The sequence below is a fragment of the Onychomys torridus genome, chromosome 13, assembly GCF_903995425.1.
Source record: "Onychomys torridus chromosome 13, mOncTor1.1, whole genome shotgun sequence".
Classification (NCBI taxonomy): Eukaryota; Metazoa; Chordata; class Mammalia; order Rodentia; family Cricetidae; genus Onychomys; species Onychomys torridus.
Window position 1 is genome coordinate 20,728,215 of NC_050455.1, and position 14,546 is coordinate 20,742,760.

The 14,546-nt window shown below is 38.1% G+C and overlaps 1 protein-coding gene across 2 annotated transcripts in view; it reads right to left on the reverse strand.

The window, feature by feature from the left end:
- Positions 1-14,546, reverse strand: part of Rit2 (Ras like without CAAX 2) — a 317,425-nt gene that overhangs the window by 163,477 nt on the left and 139,402 nt on the right. For both annotated transcript variants that reach the window (XM_036204820.1, XM_036204819.1), the window contains exon 4: positions 8,462-8,653. In XM_036204820.1, coding sequence (XP_036060713.1) covers positions 8,462-8,653 — 192 coding nt within the window. The remainder of the gene's footprint in view (positions 1-8,461; positions 8,654-14,546) is intronic.

Below are 14,546 nucleotides of genomic sequence, written 5' to 3' on the forward strand. Positions count from 1 at the left end.
TTATTCTTCTCTCATATATTACATCCCAACCACAGTTTCCACTCCCTCCCCTCCCCCCACCACTCACCTCTCCTCTTCCCCAGATCCATGCCCTCTCCAACACCCTTCAGAAAAGAGCAGGCCTCCCAAAGCAAGGCCTCAAGTGGAGGTATTGGGACACCAACCCAGCCACAAAACCTTTGACCTACAACTTGTCCTGCCTGTGGAGTGTTCTGGAACCAGAGCCTAGAAAACACCACACTCTCAAGACATAGGAGGCAGATGACCTGATCTGGATCTGACCTAAAAGCATCTCTCTTGCAGTCTAGTTTCCATGGTTCCAGAAAATATTAGGCAAGCTGACAAGTGAGGGAAGCAATTCAACAGTCCAACCCAACTGCTACACCCATGAACCATGGCAACTACCAGCCCGGCAAACTGTGCATAAGGGTGCAAAGTGTGGCAACTAACAGCTGTTGCGCTAGACTTGAGAGTCACTCAACAGGAGGGAAATTACGCCTGGTACTGGAAAAAGCCAATGATGTGAGGCCATAAACTTTAGGAAAGAATCCACTACTACCACTGCTCTGCTATGAACAGAGTGATTCTTGTCTATGTTCACCCTTGTACACCCAGATTCCAAAAGTGATTGTTATTTACTGACTAGCTGTTAATCATTTGATAAATAAATTAAAATGGAAAACAGAGAAGGGGTGAGAAGGGGAGGGTCGTTAACTAGGGAAGGGAAGGGGGTCTAGTTCAGAGAGAGGAAGGAGGAGGAAAAATAAACAGCACTAAAGTTGTTTAGAAAAGCAGATTATTTTATAAGCTAACCTAAAATCACATATGTAATGTGTGTGTGTGTGTGTGTGTGTGTGTGTGTGTGTGTGTGTGTGTGTGTGTGTGGTTTAAATGGAGTTATGCTACATGGGGTGATAATGATCCTCCTGTAAGCCATAGACAAATTTAATAAAAACTCCAGTACCATGCATGGGAAACCTCACTTCAAGCTGTTGGTTGGGGTATGGGTTCATGATACTAAAAAAGACTAGAGGTTATTGGTATTGCTCTTGACGGCTTCCAAGACCTTAAAGATAAGACCCTGTTTCTGATGATACCACATGCTTTGGACACAGGACTTGGAGGAATCTAGCTGGAACTGACCTGGAAGCCTCCTTTCTGAGGATTACCTCTCATAGAAGCCAGAGGAATTATGCAAGGCTGACAAAGAAGAAACAATGGTGTCCAACCCAGCTGAAATCCATCAATAACTAGCTTGCAAGATAGCCTCAATGGCACAATATTGGCAGTTTTGTCTTGGCAGCAACCAACAGCAATTTGATTGGATACAGGGCCTACTTAATGGGAGGGAATTCATGCCTGTATTGTAAACCTAGACAACCACCCATGACTGGGAAGGTCACCTATTCTAGAAGAGAATCTACTGCTTGGAATCTAAAACCAATATTATTTCTTACTATATTCTAAACACTTATTCTTATACTCATAGACAATGCAGCTCTCACCCCTCATCAAAGAAGCTTCCTTTTGTAGCAGACAGACTGTTACAGAGATCTATAACAGGTCAAAATGCAAAGAACAACTGACTACGAGTGTCCAACCCCAACTGAGAAATCTACAACACAATTCCTACAGCTAGAGCACAGAGAATATCCCTGGAAGAGGGGCTGAAAAGATTGTGAGAGCCAGAAGATCAGAATGTCTACTAGGAGATAGTGTCATCTAAAGATGACAAAGAAATGGCACCAATGAATTTTCAAAATTATGGTAGTCTAAACAAGACTGTAATAATGATAACATCATTTTTCATACCAAGGTTGGTGGGAGAAATTTCACAAAGTCCCAATCCTAAATGAAAAGCTACCAGATACTGTGAGAAAGAGAATCAATCTCCTCCAGGGATAAGCCTCTTAATAATTTATCTAAACCCATGTAATGAGCCCTAAAAACAAATGAATGTATGAGCAACACTAAATGAACTTATTTGTGTATGTGTGTGTGTGTGTGTGTGTTTGTGAATTTGAGAATGAGTCGGGGATTACATGGGAGGGTTTAGAGGAGGAAGATTGAGGAGTGGAAATTATATAAACAAGCACTCATGTATGAAATTCTCAAAGGATTAAAAATATAAATTAACTGGGTATGGTGGCACAAGCCTTAAATTCCAGCACTCATAAGGCAAAGACAAGAGGATCTCTGTGAGTCTAAGGCCAGCCTGGTCTACATAGTAAGTTTCAGGATAGCCAGAACTACATTGAAAGTTTGGACAAATTATGTAAAATTCTAGGCTTTATTTTACTTCCATATCAATTGGAGTTAACATTCACATTTAATAAATTAAATTATAGAAAGAAAACAAAAGCAAAATAAAATGTATAACTAGAGATAAATAAAACTATTAGTTAAATTCAAGTGTTTATCATGACAGTAGAAATGAACTGCTAAACTTTTCATTTGCATTTAGAAAATAAATGCTCATTAGTTGAAAATCTGCTGACTCTCATATCATACACCCTGATAGATATCTGCATGTTTGTTTTATCTTTGATGAAATGTGTCTCCAAGGTGAGAACTGTCCGTGCAATTATTCAGAGCATGCTTGACACATGTTTATGACATATGCTTATCTCCCAACTCCCTACAAATCACTGGCTACTGCTATGTACAGCTCTAAAACCAAGATTTATTCCTTCTTCCTAACATTTATTTTCTTTCTGCTCTTCTTAAAATAGCCCTCATCCTGCATCAGATTGTTTCTCCCTGACCAGAATATTTGTCTTTTGGGGTGTTTTCCCCAAATATGCTGATGGGTGTCATCTTTGTCATCAACTATTGTCTGCACTGGCAGTGAGATAATGTGGTGATCTACTTACTTATTTTGCATCATTCCTAGGGAGAAAGGTTTTCAAGAGGACTGGATTTCTTATTTTCTTACAGTATTTTCAAGCTATTGATATGCTGCTATGCTAAGTAGGTATTTGTTATAACTCTACATAAATACCATTTTCTCAACAAAGCCATCCCCAATGCCCAGAGATATATTTACCCACCTCTAATTAAGATCAATATTTATGGTACTAGATATCTCATTGAAAAATACAGAAATGCTTCCAAGGCACTACTGAGCTGCCCAGCTTTGGAGAGTAATGGCTCCTGGTTTCAAGTTTCTTTCTTATAACTGAAGGGTTTGCCATGTTCTGTCTTGAGGATAAGACAGCTTGTAGTCTGTGACTGATGGAAAACTTTATCCCCCAAATCTCTGGAAGTCATTCCAATTCATAAGCCTTCTTTATGGAATTGGTTAGGGTTTTCCACAAACAGAAATGATCCTTTCTCTCCCCAGTGTGATGTCAGAGGACTTGACTAGGAGGAACAAGGAGATCACAGAGGCTCAAGGACCTAGCGCTGCTGTCAGAGAGTCAGAAGTCAGAACAGTCTGGATGCAGAGTCGGACAGAAGTTAGTGCTGCCTCATGTCCTGCGCCAGTACTGGGGTCAAACCCTAACATCACACATAGAAAAGTCCTTGCATTGAATTCTGGAAAAGATTGTCCAGCTATATGAAACAGTCTTTCATAACACAGGACCCTTGTCTTTTCCTTATTTTCCCTCACTCTTTCTTCTTGCTTTGGCTAACTGTCTTGTCCAGGAGTTGAAGATCTCCATTCACACTCAAAGAATTAGTTTTCTGATCCTCCCTGTGACTACTTGGCAATAAAAAGCTGGAGTGTCCGTTTGTTTGCTTTTGTTTTGTGCTCTATTATCTGAGAGGCATCCTATGGGTCCTTAATCTAGGAAAAAACAAAAGCAAAACAAAGAATGCATTCATGGTGAACTTGACAGGCCACAGCACAGCAGTGAAATGTTAAATCAGAAAACGCTAAGTTTTACCTCTTATCTTTAACTGACTGCATGAAATTCTGCAAATTCCTGAATGTCTAGAAGCTTGAGTTGACTCCTAGATAAATAGGCATCACATCATTTGGGAGCCAATTCCATGATTGTGGTTAGAATTAAATATAATTAATGAAGCCCCATGCTTGACTAATTCATCAATGCCATCATCAGCACCAGAATAAATATTCCCGGATAAAATATTAGCTCTTACAAAGAACTCTTTCATTTTAACTCAAGCAGGTAAAAAACAACAAAATCTTGATGCTCTAATCATCATTACTTATTTTTTTTCTTTTTTTTTTTTTTTTTTGAGCTGAGGATCGAACCCAGGGCCTTGTACTTGCTAGGCAAGCGTTCTACCACTGAGCTAAATCCCCAACCCCTACTGATTTCTTTATTCATCTTTTTTTTTTTTTTTTTGCTTGAAAGGACATAAAGCTCACCCAAATACCTTAGCAATATAAGTACCTACAGTGTTAAATAGGCAGCTTTAAATAGAAGAACTCTTCTGTTTTTAACCTATTTCAAAGAAGACTGAGAAAGAAGAGATACCTTGTGAGACACTCATCCTTAGTCCCTCATTACTACACAAGTCCAGCCTATTTTGTGTCCAGGACTTTAACTACTGGTCTTTGTTACTCCAGGAAGCCTCATAGGATTTATTATAAACAGTCTTGGTGTTAGCATCTTTACTTAAATGATAGATAGACGATTGATAGGTAGGTAGGTAGGTAGGTAGGTAGGCAGATAGATAGGTAGGTAGGTAGATAGATAGATAGATAGATAGATAGATAGACAGATAGATAGATACCTGTCTGTGTTTCAGATGTAAAATACAGAAATAATTTTTCAAGTATACATGTAATATAGAGTACATAGTCTGTTTTAGTCTTAATTTTCTTGCTAGCTACAATAGTTTTGTAAAGTCAAGTTCTGTTGATAGATTTATCTCTTTAATAGTCTCATTCTTCAAATGCTTACATTTTAACAGTACAGTGCTAAAAGATTAAAATAAAGTGTAAATTGAAATCACATTACAAAGAAAAACCCCACTCTGCAATTTCAGGAATGGTCATTTCTATCACAAACACCACAGCCAGAAGCCCAATTTCCACATCAGCACTTCATTTTCAGAGACTTCATTACTGGACACTTGGTGCAGAAGCACCTTTAAGAAGGTGGTAATTGTATGTCCATGGTTTTTCACTCTCTGTGACTCTCATGTGTGTTTGTTTTATCTAAAAGGAAGCCTGTGAAGTCCAATGTGACTGTTACCTCTGCTCAGTCACCGTGCTGGCTTCAGTGCTTTGTGGTTTTTGTTGCTGTGATTCACTTTAGTGATGACTGGGAAGGAGCAGCCAACTTTCCAGGGTGTGATGGGCCCTCCTGAACCTGCCTCAGGGATCATTTTGAGTCTTTGAGTCAAGAGTCTTCTTTGATCCTAGAAATATCAGTGCCTAGAAAGCATGGGGAAGCCAGTGTCACCAGTATTTGGAATCACAAAATCACTCTACAACGTGTGGACTGAACCTGTTTCCTAATGTTCTTATATTCCTTGTTTTCTTAGTATCACTTACAGTTCCCCTGAGTAGCCCAGTCAATGTTGTTTGTTCTCCAGGAACTCTCAGTGTACACTTGAGGAGGTACAGTAATCACTGATGTGCAGGTACTGCCTCCTAGTAATCACTAATTATTGGTGATATTATGTTCCCCAAAATACTGTGCAACCTAATAAACCTATCTGGGGTCAGAGAACAGAACAGCCACTAGATAGACATAGAGGCCAGAAAATGGTGGCACACGCCTTTAATCCTAGCATTCCAGAAGCAGAGATCCATCTGGACCTCTGTGAGTTCAAAGGCTCACTGGAAACAGCTGGGCATGGTAACAAGAGCCTTTAATCCCAGGAAGTGATGGCAGGAAACAGAAAGGTATTTAAGGCATGAGGATGAGGAACTAGAGCCTGGTTAAGCTTTTAGGCTTTTGAGCAGCACAGTTCAGTCTAAGGAAACAGGATCAGCTGAGGAATTGGCCAAGTGAGGTGGCTGTGGCCTGTTCTGCCTCTCTGATCTTCAGGCATTCACCCCAATACATGGCTTCAGGTTTATTTTTATTAATAAGACCTTTTAAGATTCATGCTACAACTAATGATGTATGAGTATTAGTGTTCCCTCATGCTTCTTCCTAGAAGCCCTAAGGCAAGTGTATTATTTAAGTTTCTGTTGCTATGACAGATAATAAAAGTGACTTGAGAAAGAAAAGACTTATTTGGCTTACTGGCTACAATATATCACTGAAGGAAGCTAGGACGTGAACCCAAGGCAGGAGACTGGAGGCAGAAACTGATGCAAAGATCATGGAAGGAGACTTTTTACTGGCTTGCTCCGCACAGCTTGCTCAGACTTATTTCTTATACAATTCAGGACCACCATCCTAGGGGTGACACTGCCCACAGTGAATTGTTCCCTCCCACATCAATCACTACTCACAGACTTGCCTAGAGGCCAATCTAATAGAAGCATTTTCTCCACTGAGATCCCCTATTTGCTGATGACCCTGGATTGTGTCAAGTGGACAAAAACTAACTAAGACCGAGATCAAAGCATCCCACTCTTCAGATGATTGTATCTGAGAGGTTCAGACACTATGACCCTCTTCTTTTTTTGCAAAATAAGTGAGGATAGAGTGGTAAAAACTTATTGAGATGAACACTTCTTGTGTTAATTGTCATAATAAACAATTTTGCAAAAGCAAAATAAAGTAGGAAAACAGCAACAGATCAATTACACAGGAAACAAACCAGCACAGCTTCTGTTTTTGGTTTGAATAAAAATGGCTCCCCATAGGCTCATATATTTGAATTTTTGGTTCCCAATTAGTAGCACTGTTGGGGAAGGATTAGGAGATGTGGCCTTGTTGGAGGACCTGTGTCACTGTGTGTGGGCTTTGAGGTTTCAAAAGCCCATGCCCTCCCCCAACTCTCTGCTGCAACTTGGAGATCATGTGAGCTCTCAGCTAATGCTCCAGTTTCATGCCCACCTGCCACCATGCTCCCTACCATGAAGATCATGAACACTCTGAAACTGTAAACGAGCCCTCAGTGAATGCTTTCTTGTAAACGTTCATTGGTCATGGTGCCTCCTCCCACCAACAGAACAGTAACTAAGACAGCTATCATATCAACAGTTAGCTAGCACCTTGAGAAGCTTAGAATCTGAAGCACAATATAAAACAGAAAAAAAGTCACCACAAAAAAGACATTGCAGTAAATAGCTGCATTTTCATGTTAAGCAGAGCTTTTTAAATACTGGCTTTATATGAGCTCTTTCCATTTTAAGAAAACATTAAATGCATTAAACATGAAAATTCAAATTCGTAAGATACACAAATTAGGGAGAAATAACTCTGTTTGCTTTAGCCATTATTCCTACCTTAGCAAAAGGTCTTATTAGTAAGTTATAGTAGTGGTTGGTTTAAAAATTAATCACTAAATGGAATAACAGAAACTATTAAAAGCCGGTTCAAATTTAAAGTCAGTATAAATAAAGATGAAGCATCCCAAATTACAACTAAGCAACTCAATTTAGAGAATTAGATTTACAAAAATTTGATTTGCATGCAAGTTACTTTCTATAATCTAAGTCACAGCAATGGAATCCTGTGGTGGTTTTCCTGGTCCCTGAACAGATAGCAGCTGGGTTACAGGTTCCATGCAGCCATCTCAGAGAGGGCACCGTTACAGCCTCCCTAAGATGCCTAAGAAGCAGTATCTGATCTGATGAGAATACACTGTAATGAATGATGGCAAATCTGGAAAACTTGTCATTCAAATTACATACAGTTTCTCCCTTCTGAACTTTGCTTGAAGAATACATGAAACTATCTGAATATCATGATGGTAGAGCAGCCATGGTTTAGAAATGACTAACTGTATATGAGAGCAATTTCTCATTCAATACACAAAGGGAAGACTTTTATCCATCAATGCATGAAAAATGACTCAAAAACTTAGTGACTTAAATCTTTATGTCTGTTATGGACTTCATAAGTCAAAAAACAAATAATGTTCAACTGGGGGACATTTGCTGTACCAGGTGGATTGGCTGAGGTGTCTCAAATAACAACAGGAGATGACTGCTAAGTAAACATGCAAGGCATGGCACCTTGGTAAGGACAGCTCTGACCCTGGTGCCCATGACACATGGGTCTCATGTGAAGTTTGGAACTAAATGTGAACATTCCAAGTGGCAAACACAGAAGCTGCAGGATTTTTAAATCTCAAACTCAAAAGCTCCATAGGGTCTTTTCTTTTATACACTGTTGTTCAAAGCAAATATGACACCTGCCAGATTCAAGAATACAGAGAATGGTGAGGATACTATGAAACAGCATATGGGACAGATGATTATAGAGGAAGGAAACACACTATAAAGGAAAATACATCTATTTCTTGGGAGGAAAAAAAAAAAAAAACATGTGGTTGATTAACTGAAACAGAATGCAGTCATACTTGATACCAGGTACCACTGGAGGCAAAGACAAGCTAATAGAAAATTTGCACTCACCTGGCGGAACTGTTCCAGGTCAATTTTGTTACCCACCAGCACAAGGGGAATTTCGTAGGTGTGACGGACCTGGAAAATAAGCTCCTTGAACTTGGCAGCCTCCTGGAATGACTGGCGGTCAGTAACAGAATAGCAGATGATGAAGCCTTCACCCCCACGCATGTACTGCTCCCGCATGGCCGTGAACTCTGCCTGAAGGAGAGAAGAGTAATAGGGTAGGTTTTGGTTGGAGAGAGTTGATAGGAAATGTAATGTATTCTTGTGAAATGTGAATATTTCAAACTATTGAGAGTGTTGGTGTTTAATTATAGGTTAGATTTAAGAGCTCCTGGACAAATCTGGCAAATAAGAAGTCATAAACATGAGATTTGTTTTTATATTGTAATGCCCTCACTTGATAAATGAATCAATTTGTGTATTGTAAACATTATGTCTTTGAGGTTATGTTAGATATGTCCTACTTTAATATTTAAACATTTTCTTACAGCCTGTCTTTTGAAACTTTGTTCTTCCTAGAAACCATTGAAAACATGTATGATCAAAGGAACCCGGCTTCACTTTTCAAATGAGAGGCCACTTGTGTGGGGAAATCTGGAGCAAGTGCTCCGAAGAATCTGGCAGAATGAACTACTTTTCTATATAAAAAAAATAATAATAAGAAGAAGAACACAGAGGCTAGAGAGATGGCTGAGATGGAGAGCCTGCCTAGCATGCAAAAGGTCCTGGGTTCAATCCCCAACAAAGAAAGGAAGGAAGGAGAGAGAGACAGAAGTGGGAAGGACATACTAGAGTTAGAATTCTGATTGCCTCTGCCTGTCTGAGAAGCTGTTAGCATGATAGTACAGATGCTCTCGTATATTCCAGTGTTCTTAGGTTTGTCTCAGAGAAGCTTACAAAACAGGGCCTGGCTGCTTGAAGACAGTTTAATTTCTACCCTCTCCTAACTCCTTCTAACTTTCTGCCCAAAGCAGACTGCATTCCAGATGGTCCCCATGTTCCTGCTATACCAGCCCTTCATGTTGCCTCCCATCTCTATCACAATTCCCCAACATCTGAAAATCCTAACATTTAAACTGTAATCCACAGAGTTTCTTTAAGTCAGAAATATGTGATTTAATTATTTATTCTTAGTCTGAATGGACTGCTAAAATCACAAGGGGTGATTTGGTAGATGCAATGCATAACTTACAACCTGGGCTTGCCTATGAAACCAAACACACTCAACAGTAAGAATACATGAGCATATATTGTAATTTGAGCAATTTGTGCTATGAGTAACCAAAGAGTGGGAATTAAAAGTAGACTTCAGAACTAGAAAAAGGAAAATCTTAACCCGGCACAATATAAAAACAGTTCAAATGTATGCTTAGAGTACTTACCCTAACAAATGCTAATTTAATATAACATAACTTTCAAAAGAGGGAGATATTTCATTAGACCCTCCAAAAATTTACAAAATATGAGAACATGCTTACAAGTGTAGACACGCTGATAGAACTAAAATGATCTTGAGTTAGTGATTGTCTTTAAAACATTTTCAATAAACCAAGAGCTTCAAAGTTTTAAGAATCAGAGTGCAAAGAGGAGAGAAGGCATGTCTAGAAACAGACAGCTCATTACCACAAAAGCAACTAAAAATTTTTACCACTGACATTAAATTTTATATACTTAATATATAATACAAATAGACATTTAACACTATCCTTAATATACTTAACATTAAATAGTTTTAATTCAGCCCTAAATTTCACCCTGTAAATAAAATACATTCACATGATTCAACATAACTCCTATTTTGCTTAGAGTCTTTACCTCTAAAACAGGAATGGACCATAAAATGTCTGTGGCCCCTTGTTGTTCTTTTTTATTCCTTCTTTTATTGAAAATAGATTTTTTTCATACAATAGCTTCTGATTATGACTTGCCCCTCCCCAGATCCTCTTCATATCCATCTAAATCCACACCCTTATTTCTTCTTGTTAGAAAATAGTCATCTAAAAAATAAAATAAACTAACTAACATAAAACAAAAAAAACTGAAATAGGTTAAAAACAAACAGAATGAAAAGAGCCAAAGAAATTTCAAGCAATACACTCTGACTTTTGTGATTTTGCAGGTCCATTCTTCAACCAGAAACACACATATGCTAATAATCAAACAGCAAACTATGGACCAAAATACTAAATCACATTTCCTAAACATAAAATCAATCTTTTTAAATAGAAACAACAAAGTTATCAAAGACACACAGCAGATCCTTGGGGAAAATAAACATAGATTCATTAAGGCAGTTAAATAAAATGATCCTGATATGCTGTGGAGGTCATTGCATATTGAGATCAAATATGCTGTATATGCTTTTCCATGAAGTAATGTAGTTTCTTTGGGTCACACATCATAGTCTCTTTTAAAGGTGTTGTTTTTTAATTGCTTATATGGGGTTTCTATAAGTGTGATGTGAGTATAGGTGCCCAAGAGGCATCAGATCTCTCTAGAGCTGGAGTTACAGGTGGTTGTAAAGCCACCATTGTAGTAGCTGGGAACCTAACTCCGGTCTTCTGCAAAGTCAGTGAGTGCTTTTAACTGCAGGCCATCTCTCTCGTCCCACACATCATAGTCATGCTGCTTGACAAACTATACTATATTGCATATTCTTAAAGTCTCTCTCACTGAGATTCAGGTGTGCCTGAGAAGTAGACTTGCTCAAAGAAAACATGCCTCTGTTTTTGAGAAATTGTGATGATTTCACTGACAAAGATATTGTATCAATAATGCTATTGTATATAAAAGTGGCTGCTTCTTTTCATCCTGTCCAATGCTACTTTGAACTAATTTGTTTACTTTGGGATAAAAAGAACCATGTTTCTTTGATCTGCTCATTATTTTTGAGTCATGTTGATGATCTCCTATGTTGGTTATTCATTCATGTATTTGCTCTACTTATGGACTTAATTAATTGAATGAAGGAGTTTGTGGAGGTTTTTTAATGTGTTTTTTTTTGTTTTCCCAACTGAGAAATACTTTAATTTGTACTACACATGTGACTTTCTATGATATTTTCTATATTTAATATAAAGCAATACATTTGATTACATCAGCGATAACTATAGCATAAAAATCTAGAAAATCTGACAAAGGAAGACAGGCATAGTATATAAAAGAACAATTCACAGGGAGCGATATTTAGAGAATGAACGAAAGTCCAGCATATCTTAGTAATGAGATTAAAAGTCATATATAAGCTATATTAAAGTGGGGAGAAAGATAGTAGAACACACCTACAATTACAGTATTCAGACACAGAATCAAAATGGTTACAATCCCAAGTGGGACTCCATCAAAATTAAAACAAGTATACCAGTCCTTGTAACTGACTGTGTTCATGTTCAGTCTTTGCCTCTGTAACCTGAAGGCATAATAAGGGAGTTAGGGTGACATGTCTTTCAGGCCTGCAACTCACTTAGACTGTTATCTTTCAATACATAATGTTTCAGCCCCTTGATTTCCTCATTTGTGAAAGAGGGATTAGAATAAACTCAGCCTGCCCTATAGGCTGATGAAGAAAGAATCAAAATAAAAGAACAAATGTAAAAATGCTTTGATGGATTTTTTAAATACAATACAGCTCAAGTCTACTATTATCTTCATTACAGACTTGACACAGCAGAAATCCTCACCGGGAAAGTAAGCACAAGACCCCAGAGAGCCGCACTAAGTGTGAATGTGAAAAGTTTGCAAACACAGTCATCAGAAAATCCACAAGATTCAAGTCAGAGATCTTTCACCAAGGAAGCAGACACAATGGAACGCACACCGTGATGGGGTGACTCCAAATAGTCGTCTTTGTCTTTGTCACTCGCACAGAATCTGGGCACATGATTCTCTTGAACATACTCCGGGGGCTGATGGAACCAAGAATATTGAGCATCAGCTCTCTAGCTATGTATCATCTTAGTAACATGATACAGGAATCTCTGCACAGGGGAAAATGCCGTGTTTAACATGCTACTTCCGTTCTCATTATCCCATGCATTAAAGATTCTGAAACAGTCCGTTGTCTGCATTTTATCTGTTAATGTCAGTAACTTCCTGCTGTAAATGAAACTTGTTGGTTAATTATTCAAGAATATTACTAGATTCCATTTGCTATCCGTAAGCATCAAAGTACCTATGAAAACAGGCTGTAGAAAATGCTCTCTACGTAAACATTTCAGGAATCATCAACGCTATTCTGAGTAAATATTACGGTCTGATCCATTCTCTTTGATATCTTCTCTTGAACTGAAACAGTGTGGGAATTCTATGAATTCTGAAAACAAATAATTTCTGATAAATATCACCGTGGTGGTTTGAATGAAATGTCCCCCAAAATCACAGGTATTTGAATACTTGGTCTCCAGTTGGTAGCTATTTGAGGATGATTAGGAGGTGTGACCTTGGTAGCAGAAGTATGTCATTGGGGCCAGCTTTGAGGTTTCAAAACATTTGCTCCATTTTGAGCTAACACTCTCTGCTTCTTGTTTGTGGATGAAGATGTGAGCTCTCAGCTGCTGTTTCAATACCATTCCTGCCTACCCACTGCCATGCACCCCTACATGCACGATGATGGATTCCTATCTTTCTGGAACCATAAGCCCCAAACAAACTCTTCCTATAAGCTTCTTTGGTCATGGCGCTTTACCCTAGCAACAAAAAAGTAGCTAATACACCAGTCATACTCAAGGTTTTTGAAAGGCAGAGTAAAGATTTTGAAGAGTGTTAGGAGAAGGGATGGGGCACCTCCTTTCTGTGTTCACCTGACAGAAGTATGAAATGTCTCTGCCTCACATTTAAAAAACAAACAAATACACATGCTACCAGACTAGCATTTTAGATACTCCATAGTGTAACAGGCACAAACTATTGTTTACTCTCATCAGAAAGATTTTTGCCAGTTTCAGGATAACACACACACCCCACACACATACATGCCACATTCACTCTTAATACAAAAAGGCAAATCAAAAGTCATGTACCTGTCACTATACCTAGTGATTTATTATATAGAAATGAAAACAATAAAAAAAAATGGCAATAGCAAAAAGCCTACCTTATCCATGTTTGAATGGAAAGAATTAAATGCCCAGTGAATCCCAGAGATTCAAATAAAGGCAAAAACAGGATGCCAGTGAATGAGAAAGCAGTCTTGGTGAAGAAATGAGATGTGATTTTTTTTCCTATGATTTATTATTTACAAAATGATGCTTAAGTTTCATGCAACAACATTTTTAAAACTAATATACCATCACCTTAAATAGCCTTCCATGGTTCTAACTTACCACTGCACAGCAGTAAAACATCCAACGCCTACTTACCAAGGGGCTAGACAGTTTTTGAAGGACACCAAATGATTCATATGGTTGCTGTTTTGTGTGTATGTGGGTGTAGGGAGCATTGTTTATTTGTTTCCTGTTGGGAGACTCATTATGTATCCCTGGCTGGCCAAAGACTTACTATGTAGATCAGGATGCCTTTGAACTCAGGGAGCTCTGTGTAACTGTGCTTTTCAAGTGCTGAGCTCACAGGAGTGTCACCACTCCCAGGTGACTGATGCTTTTGATTTCATCTTTTTAAAAGAGGGGAAATAGAGCATATCTATAGTTAAATTTTAGCCAACACAAACTTATTACAATTTATGTGAAACCCAAAACTGAAAACATTAGAGAGTGAATCTAGTCTCACTCTGATTCCTTAGACACATTAAATATGTCAATAAAGACAAAAATGAACAAAAAGGTTTATAAATGTTGGTAGCATGGAATAAAATTGTACCTAAAATGAAAAATAAAATTGGAAATACTATCTTTTTTCCCCAGAAAACACCACTGTCTCCATCACTACAGAGTTGCTCTCTTTGTCTATATTTTTAGAAATGTAATATGTCATGGATGCTATGCACACTCTGCTTAGCTTAGTCATCAAATATTTATTGAGCACTTACACATGTCAGGCATGTAATATTTAATATGGCTTAAAAGAATACACATAATGAAAGAAAAATACTCATAGCTAAATAAAGAAAAGAATGTATAGAAATTAGGCATTA